Here is a 26,917-nt window from a genome sequence, read left to right on the forward strand (position 1 = left end):
AATAGATTAATCACGATACACTTAAGAAAAGAAACAAATGAAAGTGTGCTTAACAAATGATTTTATTTGCATCAAGAAGATCAATTCATACTCATGAGGTTGTGGAATAGTTATGCAGGCATCAGCTGATTCACACACTGTAGTTATGGCAAGTAAACAAAATGCTTCCACCTCTCCCGCTCCTTTTAGTATCTGTCACCATCATGCACGGTTCAAACTGCACCGAAGAGAAAAGTCCCGTAAACACACACACACCGCGATATATCTTCTGTCTGTCTGTCTGTAAATGCATAGGCACTGTTCACCCTGATGTCTGAAGACATTAAAACAACAACACAGGCTAACCACAGCTACTTCACAACGGAGATATAAATAAGTCCACATGTTGAGGTACCTGTGGAAGACGAGAGCGGAGGCTTTTTAGAGTCCTCTGCCACTCACACAAACAAACAAACAAACAAAAACAGTATAACACTGACGTTACATTAAAACTGCAGCACTGTCAAATGTTGTACACAACGCACATTCAAAGATCATGGCATGAAGTTGCTCATGGAGTATCTCCATGTTAAAGTAAATTCAAATTAAATAATTAAAAGTGCAATTGAACAAACAAAGTCCTTGTACTCCGGCGTGGGTTCTCTTTACGAATCTGGGTCATCCGCTACAATCAGCTGTTTAGAAGCCTGGGAACAACATGTACATACATTAGGTGAGGTTGGGACTACAGGGCAGTGGTCTTAGGATGCTGTCGGAGTCTCTTGTGTATGTTTCAGATGACGTTGGGCTGGCTGTTGTTTAAAGAGGAGGGGCAGAGGGAGAAGGGCCTGTCGCTGGTCAGGCTGTTGAGCGCTCGGAGCACGGCGTCGGGCATGTGATCGACCAGCATCCTGGGGCTGATGAGGATACTCCTGAACGCCATTTCGTTGGACCAGTCTGCGCGGTAGCGCACCTGCGAGAAACAGGATCTGAGGAAAGAAAAGAGAGAGTGTGTGTGTGTTTCCCCCTGGAGTTGATGCAAATTTCGAAGCACTGAGAGCTGCTCATGTGACTATCAGCACCTGAAATCAGTCGGTGTGCACGTTTCAGTTTAAAGGGACAGTTTCAAATACTCATTGGTTCCCTGCAGCCTGAGATGCTACTTATCCATCTTCATTGATTGTTTTGATTGGTTGTAGAAATGAATCGCATGACCCACCTCCGTGTTGGCCCATCCTCTGTGATGTGTAAGACGCGTCCGGGCAGGAAGAGCGGTAAGTGTGTGGCCGTGTGGGCAGGCGAGTCGTCCGACGCTAGGCTCTGATAGGACGACGAGTGGCGGATCATCAGCGACTCCTCCCCCAGCAGCGGCTGGCTGAGCTCCTCCTCCCTCCTGTTTTCCATCTCGGTGGGAAAATCATCCGGGTCTCCTCCGAACAGCTCGTACCAGCATCCCTGCAGCAGGATGCGGTACTGCGATGGAAAATATCTGAAGTTACTGACGAGCAATGCAACACGCTGCTCAGTGCGGTGCTAATATCTGGGTGTTAGTGTGTCTTTACTTTGGGCTTGTTGCAGTTTGAAACTATTTTAAGGATCCGTCTCTTCAGATCTTCCATGTTGGGGATGCTCAGCCTGTGCAAAGAGAATAAAATAATGTAAGAAGATGAGCAGCATGTCAGCTGCACGGCTGCTCTGTGCCTGTAACACAGACTTCGTAAACGAGCCTTCTGTCTTACCTGGGAACCAGATCCTTTCCCAGCACCACGGAGACCACAAAGTCCTTGGAGTAATCAGCTAAGGCTTTACTGCACATACAGAGAACAGCCCATTGGAAGCAGTATAACAGCGTGTAGACAGCACACATGTTCAAGTCATGCGCGGCCGTCCGAATAATACAAAGTCTGAAATTATTTGGAATTTCTATGGTAAGGAAGGAGTAGGAAAATGGCAGGAAATGAATGACACGTAACAATGGTCCTGCTGGACAGACGTGGACCAGGGACTTCCTGATCCCTGCACTAACAGAGAACCCCAGCTGTGACAGATCTATATTGAGTTGACATATATGAACAGTGTAACTGGGTCAGCTGCATTTTAAAGCAGCACAAGAGGAATTCCTTTGATTATTGATTTAAAAATGTTTAAATAAATTATAATGTACAACAGTCAGCCACACACCAAGAGGATGAACAGGTTATATTTTACTCATAAATCAGCTCTTAACTCAATCAACAGCAGAAAGAATTTTAATCCCATGATGGCTGAGCCCACGTTAACTAATGATGTCTTTCTAATGGCACTAAGGAATGTAGATTTTTTTGTTTTATGCAGAATTTTGTTTGAATTAAGGAGATTAAAAACAAGTCCTGATCTTACATCTTGAGTGTATCGGCTGCCTTACCTCAGGAGTCCCCCTGGTGGAGAGAAGGAGTAGCACTGCAGGGTGGGGAAGGAATTGCGCAAGAGAATAGCCAGCAGTGAAGCAGTGCCGGCGCCCAGACTGTGCCCAGTGATGACCAGTTTGTACTCCTACAAACACAGGAAGCCACAAACACACTGCGTGCTTTACATCTGCAGACACCGGCTAGACTGAAGGGGAAGCTCGCACAGTTTGTGTGTGTAGTAGATTAAAGCTTTAAAGCTAAACTATAACTGTAATCACCATCACGTCTTGTTTATTTTAAGCAGGATTTACCAGCTGGGATGTAAGTGAAATAAAACTCAGTGATGCCAGCTGCTGCTGCTGAAACACAGCCTGTGTGTGACCCTGGTTTCACTTCTTACCGGTGCGATGGAGAACGCCTGGTTCAGGATGCCATCGTTGACCAGCTTCTTGTAGATGTAAGTCGCCGCCTGGCACATGCCCTGCAGGAGACACAACCACCTGTAAGAAAACACACAAACGACGCCGGGTTTTCAGTTAAAACAGGCCTTACCTTATGGGCGTAGCAGGCTCCAGACACTCCTTCCACAGGCAGGTTCTCACATTCAGCAGACAGGTCCGTCAGGACGTCCTGTCGGGAACATTGAGACACGTGTTCAAAAGAAGACACACACCCTAAACACTCTACCCTACTTTGTCTTAACTTTTCACAGGGAGAGGTCACATGACATCACTTGAAGACACGTGGAACCTAAATTTATCTGCCTATTCTTTCGGTTACTCGGCCATCTGTCATCCATACAAACAAGGAAGTGATTCTGAACAGCAAGAGGAAACAGGACACAGTGCACAGCAGTCACACAGTGAAGAGGGATCACTAGTTTTCTTAATGGTCACACAAAAAGCACCAACGCTTCAGCTTCTGACTGAAAGACATTGAAAAACGATTTGAACTGATTTTCTATGAGTAAAAACCAAGCGGCAGCCTCTGGGGCTCAGACCTGAAGCCCATGCGGAAGTGTCAAAACGTGTAATTCACGCCACAACCACTGGGGGCTGGCTCCAAAAGCAAGTAATTTCCCATAGACTCCCATGTTAAAATGACCGACTTCACAGCAGAAAAGAACATGTTTACAGCCTGGTACAAAAAACCACTCTGGTCTCAGATGATAGGTTCTCTTCTAGTGTCAATTGTAGGGGGGGTGAATTTTTTTACAACTCACTCGTTTCAATGGTATTCGGACTTAAAATTATGCATAATTATGGGCGTTGCCGCTTGAGTGACAGACAGTTGACGTATCACAACGTGAGTTTCCTGCTTCCACAATCGCCCGCCCCCCTAAATCCCGCTCGTGCTCCCCCTTTTTGTCCATATTTGGAGTTTTGGCGGACGTGGCGCTGCCAACATGGCGCTGCCAACATGGCGGCGGTCATCATGTCCCGGAGCCTCCCACCGAGCCTCAGAACGGCTCTTCAGAAACAAACGGGTGACGTCACGGAAGCTCTGTCCATAGTTTTTACTGTCAATGGTAAAAACTCACCTTCAGCGACAGTGTTCCTCGGACAGCCACCAGAACAGCCTCCCTCTTATGATCCAGAGCCACATAGAAAGGGATCTCATAGATCTGCAACACAGCATGCATTAACTCAAGTCTTGATGTCATATTCTATTTTTTTTTTTCGTGACCTCTGAGTAAACGTTGGACAGAGAGGACACAGGTGAAACTCCTACCTGGTTATGGAAGCTGACAAAGATGAAGTCCCTGTACTGCAAGCCAGTGCTGTGCAGGATGGATGAGAAGTGGCAGCCAAGGTGGTCTCCACCGACAATCTCATACTCCGCTGCACGACTCCTACAGCTGACACAAAGACACACACTTGTGGATGTGGACAACTGAAGTTCATTTTTACCTTACACACAAAAAAAGGCATCAGCCTACCAGTCTCCACTGAGCTTGCAGGGGCCAGTGAGGGGGTTGGAGTAGATGTACAACGGCCAGCCGTAAGCTGCTGCAGCAAACTGCATACAGTGAGCTGCTTTCTCCAACTCTGTCTCCAAATCTTCTCCCTTCAAACAGCACCGATGTTCAGACAACTGTCTTGTCTATTCTGAGCTCTACTGTAGCTAAATATCAGGTGACTTACCATTGGAGAGGAAGGGCTGTGGTTGACAATGACATCCGGGTCTCTGCTCAGCTCCATCTTATCTTGCTCCTGGTGCAGCAAAGCCAACCCTGCTGCTATGTCACTGGGAACCAGGTCTGTGTCCTGCAACAGCAGAGAGGACGGTACAATGCACCGTGTGTGAGTATAACACCAGTTCCTGTTGACTCCTTGCAGTATCCTGCATTATTGTAAAGCAGCATCACTAACAGAGAAGAAGGCGCTGAAAAGCTGTGCGATGCTGGAGAATGCTGCCCGGTGGCTCTCATCCTGCGGCAGACAACAGCACAGGAGACGCAGCCTGCTCTCCCACACTTTAACAGCCAGGGAGCGGGCTGTGGACAGGAACTGGTTGCCCTCACTGCTCTCCATGTCTCGTACTCCCAGGGGCTCCATGGCAGCGGGCTGACGGCGGGGGTTTCCCAGTGGGTCAAAAACAAACACCACCCCCACACCCGTGAACAGCAGGATGATCCAGCTGTTAAAACAAAAACACCTGATTAAAGCCTATTCCGAATAAATCTTGGAAGAATGATGATGCCGTGATGACCCTACCTGGCAATCACTGCAGCAATGACAGCACCCACTGTGGCAGGATCACAGCCTTTACTGTCGTCTGACACCCAGACAGCTCCGAGACAGGCCCACACAAGTTCAGGGATGTACAGCAGAGCACGCAGGTACACCAGAGCAGGCATGGAGCGCCGCGGCCCAGGGTTTGTAATGGTACCTGAGACAGAGTAACGCCACACTTATGCACTCATCAGGCACTCGGACACATTCCTCTTTGCACATTCTAGAAGAACCTGCTGCTGCTGTTTGTTGTTGTGATGTCTGACTTACCCTGGGCACTGACGTAAACAACAGCACACAGTGACAGGATGATGAGCGCCAGCACCACCAGCAGTCCCACCAAGTAGGTGTGAAGAACTCCTCTCCCATTACAATCAAAATGACCCTTGTGATAAGTGAACAGGATCATGGTGCCGATCCACCTAGGGTACAAGAACAAGAACCTGGTGATCCTTATTGTGCACATTTGAGGGAACAGACGTCATCAGTGGCCCATAAGGAATGACATACATACCAAAGCACACGGATGAACAGTTCAAAGCAGCCGGGGAAAACGAGATCATCGCTGGCGATTCCCCACCGCCGACCAAACGCCACTATTCCAGGCATTCTCGCAAGTGAAAGAGCAAAATATTTCTCACTGATGACACTTTCTCCGTTGCGCCACTATAGGGTGTGTACGGTCCTCTTACTCAGTAGACACTTCCCGTCATGCATGACTCCACTGTCACAGCAGCAGTTATACCCACTGTTACCGATCTTACCCCACTGTTCTCATGTTAAATTCCCCGTGTTGCATAATTACCCCGAAAAAACATCCTCACAACAAGCCTCACAGCGTAAACTAGCTACAATCCAACGCTGAGTATGCTAACATCCGCCAACGTTACCTAAACTAATGTTATTCAACAAAGTCCCGAGCTAATACTGTCAAGGTTGGCGACGTGCTGGTATAATAAACACGAGAAAAGGTGTGCTAATGTGTGGTTAACGTCAGCCAGCAGAACGTTTACCTGTTACGCGGTTAGCTTCTAACCTTAGCTAGCTCGCTAAAAATACTCCAGAGCTTTATCGAGATAATGATTACAAGTTCCGTTTAACAAACACTGCTGTTGTTTATCTAATAATATAGTAACACAGCCCCCAATATATCGGGCGGTCTATCAGCCCTAAAGGCGTATTTGAATAACAGCTAGATGAAGAAAGCGAAATTGTTTTGCTACAAAACCTAACCCTGTACGTCCACAAATGTCCTCCCACTACGAGAAAGATCACGAAACAACAGTTCCGGTATTGTACCGATTTCCTGGTTTATATTTGTAGTTGGTGAACATCGTGACGTGTGGTTCCATGGTGTAATGGTTAGCACTCTGGACTCTGAATCCAGCGATCCGAGTTCAAATCTCGGTGGAACCTGAATTTATTATTATTGCTGCTTAAATCTATATTTTTTTAAAAGGTTTTTGAAATATCGTCGTTTTTGCAGCTCGTAAATGTTTATTAAATACGTGCACACAAACTACATTTGCAGCTAAATTAACTGCAACATCACTTTGTTGTCACAATGACGTCAGTCCAACATGGCGGCATCCATGGCTCGATGTTCTTATTTGTTTTGTCGCAAAATAAACGTGATTGGGACGCAAGAGACATTAAAGACTGCGGTATTAAGACATATCAACACATCGACCTTTAGCTACGGGACCCGGAGGGGAGACAGCGCACAGGTTAGAGTAACAAACACGGACATGTTTGCCCTGGTTTAACATTAAGTGACACATGGTTTACTTTTACACTTTTAAAGGAGAATCAATGGGACATTCCAGTAGGTAAATATACACAATAAATATAAAATATGAATCAGAACACACTGACTGTCATGTATGAGCTTTAATAATGTATATCTTACTTCTTTATGGACGGTAGAGCGGCTGACGGTTTCTTACAGCAGAAGCAGTGGTCCTGGTGGTCAGCATGTCAACAAAGGTTGTCAGAGTTGAATTTTTACCTGGATATTTATTTAATAATAACCAGTACGTGCTTAATTAAGTAGTTAAATACTCATATCGACAGCCAGCACCAAAGCGGAAGTCAGATTCCACGTCCAGACAGCAGACTGGATCCCAGAAGATGTTCGACAAAAAATTCTAGAAAAGGTTTGTTTTATTATTATTAGTTAACAGAACAGTTTATTATGTGCTGATTTCCCTTTGTCTTATTCTTAAACTGGACCTGACAGAACAAAACCCGCATCAATAAGGCAGGGGAGCTGCTGGTGACCTCAGAGCTGAGCAGGAGTCAACAAAGGAACCTGGCTGACTGTGTACAGAAGATATCTGCCATCATAGCAGAGGCCAGTGAAAAGCCCCCTGAACCCACACAGGAGGACGTGGCCCTGAGGGCGGCCAGGTACCGACTAAAAAAACATGCATCACACTGCTTCTCCATTCACTTTGACAGCTGGTGTCTAATGTGAAACATGTTGTGCAGGTTGGCAAGGAGGGACAAGGAGAGACTCAAACAGAAGAAGATCCATGCAGCTACCAAGCACAGCAGAAGAGTGGACTTTGACTAAGTGAACGTCGACGTGGCTTTGTTTTCTCAATATTTCTCTTATTTATATGTATGTGTTCACTGTTTTGTCTTTAATTTCGTGTAAAATAAAAGCAGAAACATTGTTATATATAAAACTATGAATTTCATTAGTGCTTTAGATTAAAAATGACAGAAAGGAAAACCGGAGAAGAAGTTACTGCAAATATTGCAAAATGGAAAAGTTAGCAGAGGATGGTTTCGATCCATCGACCTCTGGGTTATGGGCCCAGCACGCTTCCGCTGCGCCACTCTGCTTGTACATTGATGTGGTCATGATGAGCACATATATGATTACATGTATGTGGTCACATATAGTGTCGCGTATATGTGTCGTGTTATTTCGCTGTAACGTTAGGCTAACTGCTAAAGCGTAGTGTTAGCATAGCGTTAGCGTTACAGCTCGGTTATGCAGCACGAAATACAACACAAAGGCTGCAAAAAACAAAGATAACAAAGATTTTTTCGTTTGTAAGACGAAAACGATTTTGCTTAAAAAACAAAATGCAATACACACTAAAATTAGAATAAAGCCTTCGCACCACTCGGTTCTGAGGACATAACTATGAGACGGTAACAAAGTAAAAGACGACCACGAAGGGACTCGAACCCTCAATCTTCTGATCCGAAGTCAGACGCCTTATCCATTAGGCCACGCGGTCGGATTGGCAAACATGAAGCCGTGCTTTGTAGAAATACTTGTACATACCACCTATACGCATACCTCATATTTATATGTATATCTATAAATGACGTAGCGTAAATAAATCGCATTTCTAAAACTTCACTACTTGTAAAGAAAAAAAACAGCACAAGTTGCGTCATGGAAATGCTTTATTAACAGGGTAAAGTAGGTTTTAGTTCAGTAATAATAAACTTTAATGGGAATATCTCAATAATAACTGGATAATAAAAGTAAAGCAAACTAAATAGCTTTCTTTTGACAATATGTTATTGACATTCACATACAGGCACTGAAAGTTTAAAAAAAATACATTCACGCACAAATAAATACACAGAAACAATATTAGTCAAACTAACGGTTAAGAGACCTTTTCAAGTGCAAAATGTAAGACATACAGTACAGAAACCCACTGAGCCTTTAAAACAGAAGCAGACTCTGGTTTGGCATCGTTCCCTCTACGCTAACACATATTTCCCTCTTATGCATCAATTTAAAAGACACAAGCATTGACTTCAAATGCACTTTATACACCACAGTTTGATTCCATTTCTGCAACTGTACACGAGGAAGAAACTGGAGTCCTCAGCAGACAAACGTACGTCCCCTCTGCCACACGTGACAGGCTGGGTATAAAATATCAGCTGCAACAACGTCTGTTATAATAAAGGTTTAGATATATCGGCGCAGAAAAAAGGCATAGGTTTCGTATATTGTGGAAAAAAAGGTGCAATATGTTGCAGGTTAGTTTTATATATTAAGACTGCTGGGTGTTAACGAAGCCCTGGTGTGAAGCCTTATAGTGGTTACAGAGTTTCTAACTATAAATAATGTCCTAAAAAAGAATCCACAGAATATTATATTGTTTAAAAAAAAAAGTCAGTTCACATTTTACATTTCAATTATGACACCGAGCTATTCTTCAGTCTGCACAGATTGTCTGTTGCGACCTGTCTGTATGACAGCGGCTATTTAGCATTTTTAGGGATCATCACACGTATTTAAACATTTATCTTGAAATAAACTACACTTTCAGAGTGGTGAGTAACATGACGTGTGGCTGAGTGCTATAATGCCTTGGTATTATGAGCATCTGAGCCAAAAAAAAATTACAAAAAAATTAACCTATGGCTACAGCTAGCCGCTAGTTAGCTTAGCTTAGCACTCAGACAAGCACCAGGATTACCGTAATGTTGCCCTCAGGTCTACAAAGGCCACACCTAGCTAGCTTACTAAAAGCTCACAAACTCCACCACTTCTTGTTTGCAAAAACAGGCTAACTTTTATGCTAAGCTAAGCAAGGCTACGGGCTGTAGCTTCACATTGTAACCATTAAAACCCTACAGTGGTGTGTGAATCTGTCCAAAAGGCTTGTTTACATGGTCAGCAGTGAGATAATTAGCACCTCGGGGTCCATAACTACGCTAGTGTTAGTACAGTCCTTTATAATAAACACGCAGTTAGACGTCCTGTCGTGTAACGTTCTGGTGAGTTTGACCTTGTAGTGCACTTGTGAGGATCATGAGCGGTGTGTTATTGTATAAGGAGTGAAGCCAGCAGACAGTTAGAATAAAGAAGAGGTTTAAACTGGATCACATGCAGCCTGAAGTGACCTCGCCCTGTTCTGAGTAGCCCCCTCTTGTGGTTCACGCTCTCACTACAAGTTTAGTGTTTACTGGATTTGCCGGATTTGCCGGACTTGCTAGCTTTAGCAGCTTTGGTAGCTTTGATGTCCATCTTGGTTTTCTGGATACGAGAGAAGATCTCTTTAAAAAGGGCTTTGTACTCTGGTGTGTTCTGCCCCAGGCGCTTATCCACCGCCTCCACCTGCTTGCTGATGCTCTCAATGGCTTCAGGGGTGGAGGGGGACTGTGTGGGGGTGGGTGGAGGGGCAGGGGTGGGTCCCATGGCGCAGTCTTTCATGGACGGGTCGCGGGAGACGGGCCGCGAGGTCTGGACGCCGGCGTGGCACAGGCTCTCCTCGTGGCGCCGACACTTCCCCAACAACTCCTCGTATTTCTCCAGCAGGGCGTGGTACTGCTCATCCACCTCCCTGAGGATGGACATGCCCCTCTTCCTCACGCTGTTGGCGTGCAGAGCGTAGCTGCCTCTACGCCGGCCGGACGCATCTCGCGCCACGATGGCGTTGAGTGCCGTGTCACTGCAGCTTTTCCTCACGGGGCTGGACTCGGGTAAGGCCTCGCCTCCAACGCCTCCTCCACCTTCAGTCTCCTCCCTCACGCCTCCTCCCGTCTCCCCGGACTCTATCTCCAGGAAAGTGTCGGTCTCTGGGGTGATGCTGAGGACAGTCTGGGTGAGAGCCACGCCGTCGTCCTCGCCACTCAGCAGGAAGGTCCTGGCGCGGCGTAGCTGCTGCAGCTCCTGCAGCTCCACCTCCAGCTCATGCACCCGGGCCTGGCAGCTCTCAGCATCCTGTGGGCACAAACAGTCACACTTCATCCAGCTCGTGTGTTTGGAGATGCACCTTCTGGTGAAGCACTGACCTGCACCCGGGTCTGCAGCCGGGAGAACTCTGCTATCAGGAGGTTGCACTCCCTCTCCACCCCTTCTCTACGACCTCTCTCGGTCCGTACTGCTGCCCGCAGAGCCGACACTGCCTCCCTCAGGTGCTGGTTCTCCTCTTCAAAAGGCGGACGCTTGGCCTCCACCGTGAAGCTCTCCGCCCTGCCGACTACAAACTCATCCTCGTACCTGATGGAATGAAGAACAAATGTTTATCCCGCTGGTTCTGAGAGCGTGAATGTGTTCCTGACACCTACCTGGGCGCCGTGCACAGCTCCCTCAGGCACGGGAACGAGTGGATGGTCTTGCGCCGCTCCCTCTTCTCCCTCTTGACTCGGAGCTGCTCCATGGAGCGAAGCTGCTCCACCTGGCCTGACAGAGACTCCACCTGTTTCTGCAAGGTCTCAATAGTCCCCGTCAGCCTGGTGCAGAAGGAGACAAAAAAAAAAAATAAGACTTTTAGTAGACAAGACGTTCAGAGCGGAAAACCTCCGGGTCCCGCTCACCTCTCGATCTTGTGCTGCGAGGCCTTGCTGTCCGTCACCAGGTTGTGGTTGGTGCTCTCCAGCTCTCGGGCTGTGCCGTCCAGCTGCTCGTACACTTTGGCATGCTGCTCGTTCATGTCCCGCAGCACCTCCAGCTGTTTGGACAAATACTAGGACACAAAAACATGTTACTATAAAGGAACTTTGGGTTCGTACATGAACATTTTGTTCATTCACACCTCGATTTCTTGGACTTGCTCTTCATTGGTGATGTACATCTGCTGCAGGGAGTCCTCCAGCTCCTTGTTTCTCTCCAACAGAGTCTTCCCGAGCTCTGCAGCCAAGTGCAGATCTAGGGAAATTAATAAAGACGGCATTAATATTAATAACAGGAGAGGACAGATTGAGAAGTCTGTCTCACAGAAGACGTAATGAGCACCAAGAGTGTTCTATTTTAAGAGGACAGGGTCTGGACCATCCCGGTCTGGACCGGAGGAGTTGGACAGGAGAGCAGAATGAGACTCCAGCCTTCAGCGTGTCCTCTTCTCTCCACCTGCTGAATATGAAGGTCAGAGAGACACGTGTCCGCTGAGACGAGTCACTGTCATCACCCTCTGTTCTGACTGTGCTCTGACTCAGCGCTGCTGCCGCTGGCCTACATCACTGGTTCTGAGTCAGCAGGACCTGGTGTGTGCCAACAGACCGGGCTTGGCTTGCAGCTCATATTATGGGCCTATTCACACACCTCTGTGCGGATGGTGTAATGTATTCCTGTGAGGCCCAGGTGCTCCTGAATGAACGAGAGTACTGTGACCTCCACACAATCATATCAAGGATCAGGGGCAGAAGGCTGAAGTGGACTTTCATTGATCCAACTATCCATAATTAACCTTTCGGTGTTCATGTTCATTTATGTCAACTGCTAAATGCGAATTTATGAAATAAGGCTAGCATATTTACTACGGCTGTGTATTGGCAAGAATCTGGCGATATGATACATATCACGATACACATGTCACGATACGATACGATACACGATATATCCCGATACTGTAACAAAGGCGGTGTATATTGTGATTTTATATATACATGTTTGCTAATAAATAATTAATAAAAAAAACAATTTGGCCACAACTTAAATCGATACCAGTACCTCCAAATAAAATATCGCGATAAATCACAGAATCGTTTCTTTCGTGTGACTGCAGCTGGTTAAACTGCTGAACTTATTTTTAATTATTCACATAATTAATAGGGGGGGGGCGACCTGTGTTTTGCCTGTATTTGGATTAACCAGGAGTTTAGGTGGACTCAGATGCTGCCAACATGGTGAGAAGAAACCAATGGGTGACATCACATACAGCGTGTGGTGTAAAGATCTGAAGCAGCAACAACACGCTGATATACGAGTTAATACTGGTCACACACTGGGGAGATGGCATTAGCAGTGTTAGCTACAAGGCTAGCAACGGGTAAAGAGAAGAGCTTCTTTATTAGCAGAAGCTGCCTCGGACAAACGTGACACTGTGTTAGCGTCCACATTCAAATTCTCTTTGGCAGCCAGACAGAGAGAGAGAGAGAGAGAGCTACACAAGTGACGGGAGGCTAACAGAGGAGGAAAACAACGTGAGAGTGGGAGTGGGAGTGGGGGTGACAGCCGATCGATAGAATACTTAGCAGGTCAATAGTCGCCACAGGCCGCTGTCTGTTTACTCCAGACAGACCGGACACTGATCCACCACGCAGGGCCTGGAGCGCCGCCTTAATTACATCATGTATGAGGAATACACTTCCTGCATGCTCTTTAAAACCAGCTGGAACCAGCCGGGAGTCTAGGGTCTGTACGTTCAAAGAGCTCAGCTGCACACTCTGCGTCCAGTAAAGCGTTTACGGTCCGGATCGTATCAGCACATCCAGCAGAGTGTGTGCTGATGTCTTCCACAGGCTGTGCTGTGTGTGTGGGTAGGTGCTTATCACCCATGGGATTCCCTGGAATGTGGAAAACAAGACTTTCTCCTGTTCCTTCTTTTTTCCCCGGTGGTGCAGAGGAAAAAGGTTCAGGGCCAGAAATGAATTATTTAGTGCTACAGTGGAGAGCTGAGAGGACAAACTGCCCCTAATGTGCTCCAACAAACAGCAGCATCCAGCCGGGCTTATGCGGCCCACTCTGGGACCTCTGCTCTTTCATACTTATGTGGGCGTAAACACTTAGGATGTGACAAGAAGCTTCTAACAGCTCTCTCATCAGATGAAAAGCAGGCCAGCAGGCCCAGGTCTCAGCTGGCAGAGCCACATTCTGCTCCTTGGTCCAGAGCCAGGAGGAGCTGAGGCTAAATCACACAAAGGCCCGAACAAAGCAGCATCCTAATTACACGTCTTCCTTCAAATGTGAGCTACAGTTACATCAGAACAGGCTCCTCATTCCACCGATTCAAACTGTGAAGATCTGTGTTTGCACCAGGCCGTAATCATCTTTATTTATGCTGTCAAAAGTTTACGTTGTTTTAACATGGACGTCGATGGGGGTTGGCCTCAAGTGGCCAGTCAGGGAACTGCACCTTTCAGCTACAGAAGTGACTGATGGGTCGCATCCTCAGCACCTTGAAGCTCCGAGAGCTCTGACATCCTCCATCAAAGCTTTGAAGTCCTCTCCACCACCCTGCTCCATCTTTATGTTCTGTAAGATCTATTTTTACCTTCAAACTGTCCAAATCTGTGACATCACAGCATCAGCTTCCTGCTGCTGAGCTGCTATAATGAGTGGTGACAGGACAGGAAGTGGTGCAGAAAACAGGATGAGTCAGTGTCACAGCAGGACGTTCAGGTGAAGCTGCAGATCAGTTAAAGTTTGCATTGCAAATGACACAGCTCGGCTCCAGAATCTAGCTCCCTATAGTTCCCCTGAACTGAGATCGTCCTCATCTGTATGGAAACTGGCTGTTATAAACTTAAAGAGGCCTTTTAAAACACTGGTGAATGAAGGCACACGTGGTTAACCAGCTGACTGTGGAGTGGGCCGAACCTCCTCCTGCACTGCTCCTGAGCCACAATTGAATCATTTTGTCATCGAATCGTTTGATGCTCCAGCTTCACAGCTTTAACAGATGTTTTCTTTTGATTATATTGTTGCAGATAATCAGTATTTTAACACCCGGGCACACTGGCTGCAGGACTTCCCCTTCAGATAAAGTGGATACTTACATTATTTTGCATTTTATTCTGTTTATATAATAAAAATCCTCACAAATAATAAATATAGCAGACAGAAGCTGAACCTTTGGTCATATATTGTGGGTAGTTTCAGTAGATAAATCAATAAATCAACCGAATCATTTGGGAAATATCATAAATAGATAACTCCGGACAGTCTCCGGCTCTGCTCCGCACGCTTTGTTGACACAGAAGCATCATAAACTCCTTCAGAATTTAAATTCTAAGCTCTAAAAACGCTCTCTGCCGCGACACAGAGTCTTTGTTCAGAGGCAGGCCGGCGCCAGCAGCTGACAGGAGGGATGCTGTGGAGGAGGAGGAGGAGGATGGTGTCTTGTCTTACCCTGCTCCAGGTCCTGCTGGTCGTACCACGGCTCTTCCTCCTCGGTTACAAAGTCCTCCATCCCCCCTGAGCTTAGCATGGGTCAGCCCCGTCCTCCTCCTCCTGCTGCTGGATGCTGGGTAAGGCGCCGTCTGTCTGAACAATAGACCTCCGAGATCCTCCAGAAAGCAGCGGCCGCTCCTTCCAGCGGCTGCCTTCAGCTGTGTTGTGGCTCTACGTGTTTCCTCTTTCCTTCCTCGGTCACTCCCACCTCTCCCTCTCATCCCTCCACCTCCTCATCCTCCGCCCAGCATCGGCCCATCGCGGCGTACCGGCCGGCCTCCTGTCACCGCTGCAGCAGCTGCAGAGGATCCTACAGACGTGGCAGCGATGTTGCAACAACAGCACTTCCTTTCTCCCCGTCTTCACGACGCCTTCACGTGCTGCTCGTAAGACGCAGCTTTGTCTCATCTCAAGCAGCTTTCAGTCAAGGGCGCCCTCTAGACTCCCGCCAGGTTTGCGTTACCATAGCACCCGATGGATCTACACCCATTAGTGGGATAGGTACCTACAAGACCCGTAATCTGACATGAGGCCGCTGACATTTCAGACTGCACGTAAACGCAACATTACCTCATGATTCAACTCTTGCGATGTAGGGGCAGTGATAAATACAGAGGTTTCATAAAAATTAAATTAAATTAAAAAATAACATTAAAATATTTTATATTATAAAATAACAATAAAATAAAAAATACAAATATAATAAAATAATACAGAAAATAAATTAAGATTAGGTGTAATTAAATTAAATACCAACAAAATAAAATAAATTAAAATCATGAAAATAAAAATAACATTAAAATATTTAGAAATATGTTATTTTAAAAACAACACTAAAATAAAAATGTAATAAAATAATATATAAAATACATTTAGATTAAATGTAAATTAAATCTCAATAAAATAAAATAAAATAAAATAAATGGAGTGATCCTCTGCTTGCAGATACTGTTTGTTGCCACTTGAGGGCAGCAGACTCAACACTTTTGAGCCACCATTAAAAAAAAAATCAAATATTGACAGTAAATGTATTACTGCATGTATAACACCATGATTAAATAAAAACAAACCTTTACATATTAGTATTGATTTATTTACTGTATTGAGATAAAAATGATCAAATTTAACACAAAAATATCAGTGGACAGTTTGGTTTAGAGCTGGACTTTAGTTGCTCATCTGAGGTTCTTCTGTTTGTTCAGTCATTGAAAAAAAAGAAGAACAAAACGATCAAACCCAGCGACAGAGACGAGGAGACAAAAATATATTCGCTGTACAGGACGAAGAGGACGATGAGCAGGCCGCACAGTCCAAACCTTCATACTGCTTTTAGTGCAAACTGTGGATGCCTTGACCTTTGACCCTCTTTCTCAAATACATTTAATCAATGAATAAACCTACTGGTGCTGGAAATACTGAACATGTACCCTGATTATCTTCAAATAGAAATAATTCTAGTGCTTCTTGTCAGGTGTACGTTAACCGAACGTGAATATTCTATCACAACAAAAGCCCAGTGATGTCTCACAGAACCGTCAGCGATCACGGCGGCACAACAAACATTTGATCACAAAGTAAACAACAACAACAACAACAAAGCATATGCATGTACGGTACCTCATCTATCGAGCTAACAGTAAGGCAGCAGATCTATCTAGTGCATCATCATCATCATCATCATCGCTGGTGCATAACAAAGCGAACTGTAATAAAAACTGTAAATATATTAAAAATCATCACACACAAGGCTACGATGTCAAAGCATTGACCTGCCTTTCATTAGTACAGCACATGTCAGACAGGCAGAAACAGAAGTTTGTCACTAAAATCTATCCATTTATTGCATTATATTTACAACGTTAGTGTCTGGACATTGTTAGTACTGAGTTAAAGGACAAATACTGTAACCTCAATGACCCTCTTCTTCATCATCATCATCATCATACTAACATGGCATATGATTTACGGAGGAGTGTCGAACACCACATGGCCTCACTCTGCATGGTGTGAGGTGGAAGTGCTAATCAATATCTACTTTGTGATCAATAAGAACATGCGGGTGATTTTATATAATCATAATCATTTCCTCATGATTTCTTTTAACCTTTTTATTCACTGGAAATCCACACATTTGAATTTCTGTCTGCAGGGTGGAACTATTCCACTACTTTCACAATAAAAGCATCTAATGTTTATTTGTAGCTAATTTATGACTCTAATGTCATTATTTATTTATTTGTTTACCTTAGATTTTGTGTCTTAATGTAATAAAAAAAATGACTGAATACCTGAATGAATAAAAAATCTTATAAATTTATGGCTTGATTGTCATTTTTTTCTTTTTTTTTTGGAAATTTTACCATCAGAAAATATTTCACTTTATGACTTTAATTTAATGTAATTTAATTTTAAAAACACACATTGCATAAAGTGAGCATGTGGGGTTAAGAGCCTGTTACTGGGGCGGGATTAGTAAACCTGGTTTCATCATCATCATGCACGTATCCGGTAAACAAAGCCTCGGGCTGTTTCTAAGCATGCAGACGGGAGCAGGAGGTGAAAGGTGAGGAAATCCTTCACAGTGACGTGTCCGACCGACAGTATGCTACATATACAGTCCACACACATTTATAGCGCCGCCTTCACATTGAACTCCACTCCAGTCACATTAAGGAGGAGTCACTTCACAGCCAGTATGACTGGCAGGCATTACACTCCTGTCTCTGCACAGGATTCAGACTTTTAAATCAGGCATATAATAAAATCATATAATAAAAGTAGATTAACTGTTTATATAATTGATAAAATTTGAGACCTTTGCTGCAAAAGTTGAGCACCAAACTTTGGTCATGCTTCAGGACGTTTTGGCCCCCGATGGTTTAGACAGGCTACATATGACAAGCTGCATGTATAACACACACCACTCCTACATGTAGGCGTCACCACCGTCTGCAGGGTGGAAATATAATAAACCGTAATAATTCCTACAGTATTAGCAGGCAGGAACGTCCCACACGCCGCCGCGGGCTGAAGCTGTGAGGTAGAGGATTAGGGTCTCTTGCTTAAAGACTTGGCCGGTGATTTGGTTGAGGATTTAGACGGACTGTTGTCACAGGGCGTGATCTTCACATGGATGAAGAGGGAGGCGGGTAAAAGGCTCGAACCGTCCAGCTTCAGCAGCCGCACATGACGATAACCTGCAGAGGTGGAGAGGGTAAGAGGGTCAGGGGAGGCTGTACACACACACACACACACACACACACACACCTGTGCGCAGGCTGCTGAAAGGCAGGGTGTACTGTCCCAGGAAGTCATTGCTTGAGGTGTAGTCGTGATCCTCCACCATAAAGCGGACCAAAGCCAAGTCGGGGACATGGACGGTGAAGTTAAAGGTGCAGTCCCACCGCGGGTTAAAACCTGCAACACAGAACAGCGTGTACACCCCTCCTTTCATTTGTATCGTGCCGGCAGGATGAGTAAATAAATACCATTGTTGTCGACATGGTGAGTTTTCTTCTTGTTGTTGTCGATGGGGGCGCCATGGATCTCCACCCACACCTGAGGGTCCACAATGGAGCTGGGCTTGTCCCATTCTGGTTTAGGCAGCTGCTGAGCGGAAATAACCTGGAATAAAAAACACATTCATGTCTTTTTATTTTGTTTTCATATATTTTTAATCTTCTCAGTGTTCCACCGTCTTACCCGAACAGCGAGCAGGACAGGCTTGTGCCCGGGGCCTCCTCCGACGTTCTCTGGGTTGAAGGTGGTGTCAGGCTGGGTCATGAATGGAGGCTTCAGGATGTACCCGCACAGGCCGTTCTGCAGGAACCTGCCTTGGTTTAGGTCCATCTGCTCCCCGGGGGTCTGAAAGTTCAGAGCAACTGAAAAAAAACACAAAACAGGGCGGCGTCACGACACCTCCAGCACAGCCGACACTCATGCTGTTCTGAACATAGTCATAATAAAATGAGCTCCACCGATCTGGCAGCCTCCGTTCCACATCTCCTGAGGGTTGTAGTTGGAGGACTGGAGGCGCTGGCCTGAGGGGTAGATCCTGCTGAGCTGGTGACTGTTGTGACGGACGAAATGCGTCCCTGAAGGAGCAACAAGAGGACTTTAGTCCAACACCTCCAAGCTCCTGCCTGAATGATTTTTGACACATCATACCTGAGTCCTTAATGTGCCTGAGCGCCTCGCTCTCGGAGAACGACGACATGTCCGACGCCGGGCTTCTAGCCGCTTGTTCGAAGCTTCTAAAGGGAACACTGCGAGTGTACACCACCAGCTCTGACAGCTCTGGACTCAGCTTAGACACACCTGGCTGGGACTACACAAAAGAATCCATCATTCACTGCTTCTCAAACAAAGCCGGACTGATGGTGTCTCACCCACCTTTTTGTCCTCCTTTTTCCTGCTGGGTTTTCCTTCGGTCCGGCTGGACTCCTCGTCTGAGGAGCTGAGGTCTGAAGAGCTGCACTCGCACTCATCCGCCGACTTCTCCTTCTTCCCTTTCACCAGGATTTTACCCTTGAGGTCCTGCAACACATCACACACAAAATGCTTAATGTGAGGAATACCTATACTACAGTCAGCCACCAGGGGGCAATGCAGATGTTTTAGGGTTTTTATATAACAGTTGGGACCCCCCCCCCCCCTTCTTCCTCCACGTCCTGCTACTGCTACTTATCAGCTGCTGATTAGAAGCTAAAACAGGGCATGTAAAGAAAGCACGACAGTCGCTGCATCACATGTCGTAGGAGCCTCGAGGGAGTGTGATCACTGGGTCACAGCTCGTATGTTTGCGCACCAATCCTCACGCAGATGTTATGATTATGTGGAAAAGTAGAATAAGTGGGACACAGAGGAGCAGATGGCTCCAGATTCCCCATGTAAGGTCTGCTCTCAGCTTCACATGTAATCCAAACAAAGAAACTGTGTGCAGTGTGGGAGACTGAAATCCTATCAGACTCAGAGACAATCACAGGCTATTCTAGAATGCACAGTACAGATATGGCTACATGAAAGTCATCTAATTATATTAGATTTCAGATTTAACCTTGTTAAAAAGGACAGAGTACAGAGTTACTGTACTGGCCCCCTTACCTCTGGAGAAGGCAGGTAGCGGCTATCCTGACCATTGAGCGGCTTGGTGAGCAGTTTGTCACCCAGGATGGAGCGCAGGTGTCCGGCCATCACGGCCTGCTGCTCCACGGAGCAGTGGTTCTCCACGGACAGGATCAGAGGGTAAGGAGACGCCTGTCAGGGGGGGGGGGGGGGGGGGGGGGTAAGGGTGGCAAAGTCAGGGAGAGGGGTGAGGTTTCCCTCCATAGACCAGACGACAGAAAGGACACGTTGATACTCACTTTAAAAGCATACTCATTGATCGTCTCAATAACTTCCACGAAGGGCACTTTGGAGGTGAGTGTGTGTCCGTGATAGATGACTGGTTCACCTTTATCTCCATCCCAGCAGTCCAGCTCCACACAGCGGCAGCCATGATTCAGAGCTCTGAGACCAGATCATCCATAAACACAAGTCAGTGTGTGAAAATTAACCCTAATCTAAAGAGGAATCTGCCTATAATCCTAGATCTCCTCTTTCTGGATATAATCTTTAAAAATGATCTGAGCTAGGACCATATCTTAGCACGACAGCATTTACGGACCTTGTAATTTTAATCCACAGGATTATCCTCCTGTGACTCTGGACCTAGTGAGGCCGGTTCTTACACAGTGAACGTACACCTGCTGCCGGTTCTTACCGTATGTACGGCTCCGTGCTGCTGTCCCCCGTCAGCTGGTCCTTAGTGAGGTAGGTGTTGTGGGAGGAGGAGATGAAGTAGTGTGCCAGCGGGTGCGTCATGTCCTGGTAAAGTCTGGCATGTTGAGGGTTAAACACGCAGTTCTCCTTGGACAGCATGTACATGGTGAAACCATTGGGCGTCATGAACTGGTTCTTCTGGGCTGCACTGGGCAGAAGGCACAATTTTATGTCAGATAATCAGATATTATTTAAAGCTACAGAGCCAAACGTCAGGCTCCCCCTAGTGGTGGGGAGAGTAATTACAACATCAACTTTTGATGGGTCCACAGGTTGTCAATAAATGCAGATGACCCCTCTGTAGCTGCAAGTTATTCCCTGTATCAATCAATGAACTACTCTTAATGTGGAAGACCTGACCCTGGCTGCAATTAGTCTTCTCCCTGGTTCCAGGCCGAGGGAGGACATCTCCCTGTTAACATATTTTTTTTTTCTAAATCCCCCGCCGGATAAATGTTGTCATATATTGTTACTTGGCACCGTACCCCACTCATTAAGCTCATAGGTAAGTATGAGGCTTTGGGCGTGGGTGAGTGAAGCGTCCTCCCCCTGGTCCTTCAAGAAATCCCTCAGGTCCACAGTGGAAAGTACGCAGCCGTTCGCAGAGTAGCGGATAAACACAGCGTCCAGTTCCGGTCTCCGTAATAACTCCCTGCAGAAAACTTCAATCTCTCCGTGGTCCAGGCGGCCGTCGGCTGACCGGTCACATTTCTGTCAGGGAGACACACACTTAATCACTTCCAACCTAATTACTGAAGTGTGTGTGTGTGTGTGTGTGCTACCTGGAAGAGGCTGCGGGCATACTCATCATTCAGGTCAATGTTGATCATATTCAGCAGCGCCTGCACCTCCTCGTAGCTCATTTTGTCATCGTGGTTCTGATCAGCTCGGCTCAAGTAAGCATGAATCCAGGTGACGCCGACACGGTCAAGGAAGAAGCATCTTTTAGGGGTCAACAGTTACCTCTACAAGCACAGACAGACATTTATTTCAAGGATATTGGTCCAGTTTTTCCTTCTGGGTCATGTTGTCCACCCTCTCTTGCAACGTCCGAAAGCCGTGTACCCAGTGCTGCGCCTCCTCCTGGCTCTGACAGAGGAGATCCAGGCTCTTACGGGGCCCTTTGAAGACCACCGTGAAACACCGGCTCTCGGGCACCGAGCCAGCCACCCGCCGCAATGTCTCTGACTGGCAGCCTTCCCGAACGCACTCCACCTCCATGATGGAGACTGAAGGATGGAGGAAGAAGAGCAAGTGAGAGGAAAACCCAGCTCTTAAATGAAGCAGTGATGAGTGAAGCCTGCATGAATCCATGCATCACACAATCACTGCTGTCACCTTGCATGACCTGAATAGATGTGCGCAGAAGTGACAGAGCGTGTTGCCATCCAACGTGGACTCGATTCCTCATAAATGAGGGCGAACTATCAAAGGTTTATCTGTAGCTTCATACAAACCGTTTGTTTCTGGCGTGCAGTGACGCTTTGTGATGTTCGCCTGTGTGAACTTTTACACATTTTACAGTAAAACATCCCTGAGCGGGACTCCTGTGGGACTCCTGTGGGACTCCTGTGGGACTCCTGACACAGCTGATACGTATCGGCAGGCCAGGCGTGCTGCAGCGAGGGCAGGAGGCAAAAACTCGGGCCTGGGAGGAGTTCGGGGAGGCCATGGAGGAGGACTATCGGTCGGCCTCAAAGAGATTCTGGCAAACTGTCCGGTGCCTCAGGAGGGGGAAGCAGTACTCCACCAACACTGTTTACAGTGGGGGTGGAGAGCAGTTGACCTTGACTGGGGATGTTGTTGGACGGTGGAAGGTACAGTATGTCACGGCCAGATAACAACACAATCAGGAAACTTAAGCTCATGTGGACACAATGACTGAAATCTTGAACATGTGAATGCTTTAAGAAGTTTCCACCTGTGTCTCATTGCCCAGTCAGTCCTGGCCGTGTGCCTCATCAGTTGGCTGCTTATATTCATGTTAAATTGAACTTTTAATGACAGCTTGAAGTCGTTATGAATAAAACTAAGAAAGAAAAAAAAAATCAGTGTTGGACCTCCTCTCCTTGTCTTCTACAGCTTGGGAACCACCGTGCTGGGCCACCCACTGGTGTGTGAAATGACTGGTTTCACTTCACATCAAGGCCGCTCAGACTCAACCCGAACATGTGAATCAGGTTTTAATTTGAGCCTGTGAGCGTAATTCTCATTTAGGAGTTCATTAATAAGAGGAGGTGCATGTCTGTAATGATCTAGGCCAGAGATGCACACCCAGTATTTGGTGGTTGGAGGAGGGATCACACACACACACACACACACACACACACACACACATCACAGGCCAATCTGACCTTGAGACAATTAAAGGCCTTGTAGGAGGCTAACCTAGTGGTTCTGACCAAACCACAGTCTCTACGGCCGACTCCCATCATGTCCTATAATCTGACTGTTTGAACTGCAGCAGGACCGGCTGCCATGTTTGCTGAAAATAGATCAGCTCTGTAATCAAGGGGCCGGCAGAGCGTGGAGGAGAGGGACAGCAGCCTGCACAGAGGAGCAAGTAGCACTTAAATATAACAGAAATAGACCCAGGCAGCGCTCAGCTTTCACAGAGCGAAGGGAAGCGAGCGACTGCTCGTCATCAATTATCATGCAGAGATGGCTCCTATAAGCTCTGGGTGGGGCTGCTTGGATTAGTTTAGACGTCTTTAGGGCAGTGGCTGAGTTAAAGTGTGCGCGGATCGACGTCAGGTCAGTGTGTCAGTACGCTCACGTATGTGTCAACGTGTTCATCAACTGCACAGAAGTGGAGAAAACTAGCAGGATAAAATGAGCAAAAGATGAATGGACGTAGTGTAATAGAACCCCTGAGTACTGGGAATGATGCTATTTATGTGTTTTTTTCTGACATTCCCTCATTATTTCTGTATGTTTGATTCATTTATATAATTTTTAGTTATATTTTATAATAAGGTTGCATATTTTTGACATGTTTTGATAAATAATGTGTGAATAATAAAGTGGAACGCCTTCTGATGCATATAAAGTCTATGAAAACACGTGTAACTCACAGGACTGTTGCTCTTTGGCCCGGCTGGATGTTTTGTGTGACTGACACCACACAGTGACGCCGTCCTCCAGCAGCTTCAGGGTTCGTCGCTTCTGCCAGCGGGGCGAGCGGACCTTCGAAAGAGATCATTTATTGAATGCATCTCATCATCAGCCTTTAGTTTTTATTAATATCTGTAATACCTTCACCATACTGGAGCCTTGCAGCATCAGCTTCACATCTTCATCGTCCTCCACCGCTGCAAAAAAAGAACAGAGAAGAACCATGTTTTAACTGACGGATGGCAGCGTACAGACTCCTGATATGATCTGAACTAAGAACATGCACCGAAAAGGGAGGATGAAAAGATCAGAGCAGAATTAGACGCTGCTGTTTACATCTGAGGGGCCTCAGCAGCAGCAGGAACTCATATGGCAGCTCTGTAATTCTGATATTTTGGTCCTGAACCAGCAGCTGGGTGTGGATGGAGAAGACGGGGAGTGCATGGTGATGAGGAGGGGGAAGTCTAATAAGCTAAGTGCTTCTGGCCCGGTATGAACCAGGCGACACCTTTCACAGACGTGATTAACGAGCAAATGTGCTGAGTGTGTGTGTGTTTCATGATTCGCTGCAAGAATTATGAGGAATTTTTGTGACGCAACTGGTGCCAGCAAATGAGTCAATCAAAGCTTCCTAGTTCTGCAGAAGAGTGAAGAATTTTTAGTTCTGGTCATTTTGTGTTCACACATTAGGAGTTGAAGCATACATGTATGTGTATTTTCCAGTGAAGCCACGTGATGCATTCAAGGACCAGCATTTGTTCAGCATCTACAGCCGACCAAACCCCCGATGACGAGCAGATGTTACATTTCCAAACAATTTCTGCTGCTATCATAAGACAAACAGAGAGTTGGAGTCATGTTTGCAACTCTCGCGGGTGATGAACGTCTGTGTGCTGAAATCAGCCACAGATATTTACACGAACGGAAAGATCGTAAAATTAGCACTTGGTTACGGAAACACGTTGTTTACTATGGCAGACCTCATTTCTGTTACACTGTGGGGCCTTAGTTTAAGGTGTGACGACACAAGTGAGATCACCACAGTGGGAGAGATGAGTGTCCGGTGACTGCGGCGACCTTTAGAATGTGTGAAATCTACGTTATCGGAGGTTTGAAATGACCTCAAAGGGCGCCGGGTCATTTTCTTATCATGCATCAGGGACAGGTGAGAGAGATAAATGAAGCACATGCAGGACTCTAGCCCATATTCACACATTCTGCTGAGTCCTGTGCTGAGTCAGAAGTGTGTGGTTTGGGATAGGCTGGGTCGCTACACTCACAAAGACGCCTTGATACTGAGAGAACACACACACACCCACATATACACACTGTGTGCAGCAGAGAGTTACTGTAAGAGAGGAGAGTGCAGCAGCTGACTGCTTCATGTGATCAAAGCAGGAACAGCTACTTCTCTGCACGTCTGCGCTGAGCTTTTATTTACTCTGTGGATAAAGGACAAACATTAAAGCCAATGTGTTGCACTAATACACACAAAGACCTGTGGGCATATGAGCAGTGAGCTGGACAACCTATATGCTTACCAGTAATTTTCCTGTCTGAGGACAAACAATGACGAGTAAAAATAGCAAAACCGCAATAAATCCTGCGCAAATTCAGATTTTCAGGACATATTTGTGTAAATAAATGTAAATAAATATCCAACTTTTCACAGAAACCCAGAAATACAGCTGCAGAGTGCGGTGTAACGTGCAGAGATTTAACGTTTTGAATGACTTTCGGAATCAGCCCTCAAGTGGACACCTGAGGAACTGCAGTTACGATTAAACAAAAACATCTGTTGTACAAAATCTGATCACAATGAGAGTGTCAGCTTAAGAAATGAGAAGCTTTAGGCATTATTACATGGACACGTTGTTGTTTATATCCTCTATAATTTGTCCAGTCGTTATTGTTAATAATCATCCTTCCTCAGGCTGTGGAGGGTCAGAGCCTTTAAAGATCTCCTATGACCAGCTGTTTGCTTTCTTTGCCACCTGCTCAGCTGCACCCCGAGCGTCAGAAACACACAACTCTTGTCTTCATCTGAAGGGTTTAGTGTCAGTGATCAATGAAATTAGTGAGAATTTGTTTGAAATCAGGTCCTCATGAACTTTGACTTTGACACTTCTGTTAGGATTTTGGTCAGTTGATGACTTAAGTAAAACAAAATAAAAACAAAATAAGAAAAATCTGATTATTATTATGTTAATATAACTGGTACCCGCCGGAGGGGGCGGGGGGGAGATAACGGGGCTCCTTCAGTCTCAGAGCTGCATCACTGAAATCACTGGAACACGGACACTTACCCAGGTTCCTCAGAGGGTCGATGGCCTTGGCCTGGGACGTCCCGGCTCCGTTCTTCACCTGCGCGGTCGCCTTCTTCTTGTTGCCCAGCATGATGCCCAGAGGTCCCCCTGTCCCTCGCTGTCCCTGTCCTTCGCTGCAGGGCCGTGTCCGCGGCTGATGGTGGTGGTGGTGTGTGTGTGTGTGGTGGGGGGTCAGCGGTGGATCGGCCGCTCGGAGCTCCGGCTGGAGGAGAGTGTGTGCGGGCTGCTCCTCATGCTTTTTATCCTGCCGGAGGAGAGGAGGGAGGCCGAAGCTTCACGCTGCTGATGTCACTGAGACTGGATTTATAAACACCGGGATGTGGCCGCAGACGGCCCGAACCAACCAACACAACTTCCTGCGAAGATTTTCAAAATAAAAGCGGTTTGTAAATCATGTCGGACGATACGACCACAAAACACAGAAACAATGGATTTTCTGATCTTATAAAAGGACACGTGCATAAACTTCAGGCCCCACCATGTGTTCCATAGTTGGACTTTACCCCATTTGTCGTATTTTGTCAATACATCAAATTATGAGGCTACACGAGAAATCTTAAAAATGACAAATAAATCTTGAAATAACAATATTAATATGGAGAATTAATAGAAGGAAGAAGAATGAAACAGTATTTCATGATGCTACACTAATCATGGGTTATTAATGGTTATAATTTA

The 26,917-nt window shown here is 46.2% G+C and overlaps 4 protein-coding genes and 2 non-coding genes across 6 annotated transcripts; 2 read left to right on the forward strand and 4 right to left on the reverse strand.

The window, feature by feature from the left end:
• Window positions 1–43: 43 nt before the first annotated feature.
• Window positions 44–6,388, reverse strand: daglb (diacylglycerol lipase, beta). Its single transcript, XM_028408337.1, has 15 exons — window positions 5,616–6,388; window positions 5,372–5,523; window positions 5,084–5,258; window positions 4,739–5,006; window positions 4,511–4,633; window positions 4,306–4,433; window positions 4,098–4,224; window positions 3,907–3,990; window positions 2,919–2,996; window positions 2,767–2,847; window positions 2,384–2,511; window positions 1,719–1,787; window positions 1,542–1,614; window positions 1,199–1,452; window positions 44–968 (listed from the first exon to the last, which is right to left on the reverse strand). The coding sequence occupies exons 1-15, from the start codon at window positions 5,708–5,710 to the stop codon at window positions 773–775; spliced, it is 2,031 nt and encodes a 676-aa protein (XP_028264138.1). The 5' UTR covers window positions 5,711–6,388; the 3' UTR covers window positions 44–772.
• Window positions 6,389–6,445: 57 nt separating this feature from the next.
• trnaq-cug (transfer RNA glutamine (anticodon CUG)) lies at window positions 6,446–6,517 on the forward strand. Its single transcript has one exon. It is a non-coding gene; the product is annotated as a tRNA-Gln (tRNA).
• A 63-nt stretch (window positions 6,518–6,580) lies between these two features.
• On the forward strand, window positions 6,581–7,688 carry mrpl58 (mitochondrial ribosomal protein L58). Its single transcript, XM_028408338.1, has 6 exons — window positions 6,581–6,828; window positions 6,906–6,930; window positions 7,028–7,087; window positions 7,175–7,257; window positions 7,341–7,510; window positions 7,592–7,688. The coding sequence occupies exons 1-6, from the start codon at window positions 6,682–6,684 to the stop codon at window positions 7,674–7,676; spliced, it is 570 nt and encodes a 189-aa protein (XP_028264139.1). The 5' UTR covers window positions 6,581–6,681; the 3' UTR covers window positions 7,677–7,688.
• Window positions 7,689–8,282: 594 nt separating this feature from the next.
• trnar-ucg (transfer RNA arginine (anticodon UCG)) lies at window positions 8,283–8,355 on the reverse strand. Its single transcript has one exon. It is a non-coding gene; the product is annotated as a tRNA-Arg (tRNA).
• A 159-nt stretch (window positions 8,356–8,514) lies between these two features.
• Window positions 8,515–15,266, reverse strand: LOC114437771 (cerebellar degeneration-related protein 2-like). Its single transcript, XM_028408687.1, has 6 exons — window positions 14,937–15,266; window positions 11,623–11,735; window positions 11,405–11,553; window positions 11,156–11,320; window positions 10,880–11,087; window positions 8,515–10,808 (listed from the first exon to the last, which is right to left on the reverse strand). Exons 1-6 carry the CDS (start codon window positions 15,013–15,015, stop codon window positions 10,041–10,043), a joined length of 1,482 nt encoding a protein of 493 aa, XP_028264488.1. The 5' UTR covers window positions 15,016–15,266; the 3' UTR covers window positions 8,515–10,040.
• Window positions 15,267–16,049: 783 nt separating this feature from the next.
• Window positions 16,050–26,589, reverse strand: LOC114437668 (1-phosphatidylinositol 4,5-bisphosphate phosphodiesterase delta-3-A-like). Its single transcript, XM_028408496.1, has 16 exons — window positions 26,219–26,589; window positions 24,054–24,109; window positions 23,873–23,984; window positions 21,799–22,027; window positions 21,581–21,710; window positions 21,284–21,509; window positions 20,740–20,941; window positions 20,342–20,486; window positions 20,082–20,234; window positions 19,371–19,514; window positions 19,146–19,305; window positions 18,956–19,072; window positions 18,681–18,859; window positions 18,467–18,602; window positions 18,246–18,395; window positions 16,050–18,175 (listed from the first exon to the last, which is right to left on the reverse strand). The coding sequence occupies exons 1-16, from the start codon at window positions 26,307–26,309 to the stop codon at window positions 18,027–18,029; spliced, it is 2,379 nt and encodes a 792-aa protein (XP_028264297.1). The 5' UTR covers window positions 26,310–26,589; the 3' UTR covers window positions 16,050–18,026.
• Between the last annotated feature and the right edge of the window lie 328 nt (window positions 26,590–26,917).

The sequence above is a fragment of the Parambassis ranga genome, chromosome 6, assembly GCF_900634625.1.
Source record: "Parambassis ranga chromosome 6, fParRan2.1, whole genome shotgun sequence".
Taxonomy (NCBI): Eukaryota; Metazoa; Chordata; class Actinopteri; family Ambassidae; genus Parambassis; species Parambassis ranga.

Excerpts from the sequence above, each read along its gene's own strand:
- daglb (XM_028408337.1), bottom strand. The coding sequence starts at position 5,710 with ATGCCTGGAATAGTGGCGTTTGGTCGGCGGTGGGGAATCGCCAGCGAT. Across the intron at positions 5,524-5,615 it reads CTGTTCATCCGTGTGCTTTG|GTGGATCGGCACCATGATCC; the intron begins GTATGTATGTCA and ends CTTGTACCCTAG. Across the intron at positions 4,225-4,305 it reads TGCAAGCTCAGTGGAGACTG|CTGTAGGAGTCGTGCAGCGG; the intron begins GTAGGCTGATGC and ends TCTTTGTGTCAG.
- mrpl58 (XM_028408338.1), top strand. The coding sequence starts at position 6,682 with ATGGCGGCATCCATGGCTCGATGTTCTTATTTGTTTTGTCGCAAAATA. Across the intron at positions 7,258-7,340 it reads GACAAAAAATTCTAGAAAAG|AACAAAACCCGCATCAATAA; the intron begins GTTTGTTTTATT and ends TGGACCTGACAG. Across the intron at positions 7,511-7,591 it reads GTGGCCCTGAGGGCGGCCAG|GTTGGCAAGGAGGGACAAGG; the intron begins GTACCGACTAAA and ends CATGTTGTGCAG.
- LOC114437771 (XM_028408687.1), bottom strand. The coding sequence starts at position 15,015 with ATGCTAAGCTCAGGGGGGATGGAGGACTTTGTAACCGAGGAGGAAGAG. Across the intron at positions 11,736-14,936 it reads CCAGCAGGACCTGGAGCAGG|ATCTGCACTTGGCTGCAGAG; the intron begins GTAAGACAAGAC and ends TAATTTCCCTAG. Across the intron at positions 11,321-11,404 it reads TCGCAGCACAAGATCGAGAG|GCTGACGGGGACTATTGAGA; the intron begins GTGAGCGGGACC and ends CTTCTGCACCAG.
- LOC114437668 (XM_028408496.1), bottom strand. The coding sequence starts at position 26,309 with ATGCTGGGCAACAAGAAGAAGGCGACCGCGCAGGTGAAGAACGGAGCC. Across the intron at positions 20,942-21,283 it reads CTATGAGCTTAATGAGTGGG|CCCAGAAGAACCAGTTCATG; the intron begins GTACGGTGCCAA and ends TGCCCAGTGCAG. Across the intron at positions 19,073-19,145 it reads CAGGCACATTAAGGACTCAG|GGACGCATTTCGTCCGTCAC; the intron begins GTATGATGTGTC and ends TTGCTCCTTCAG.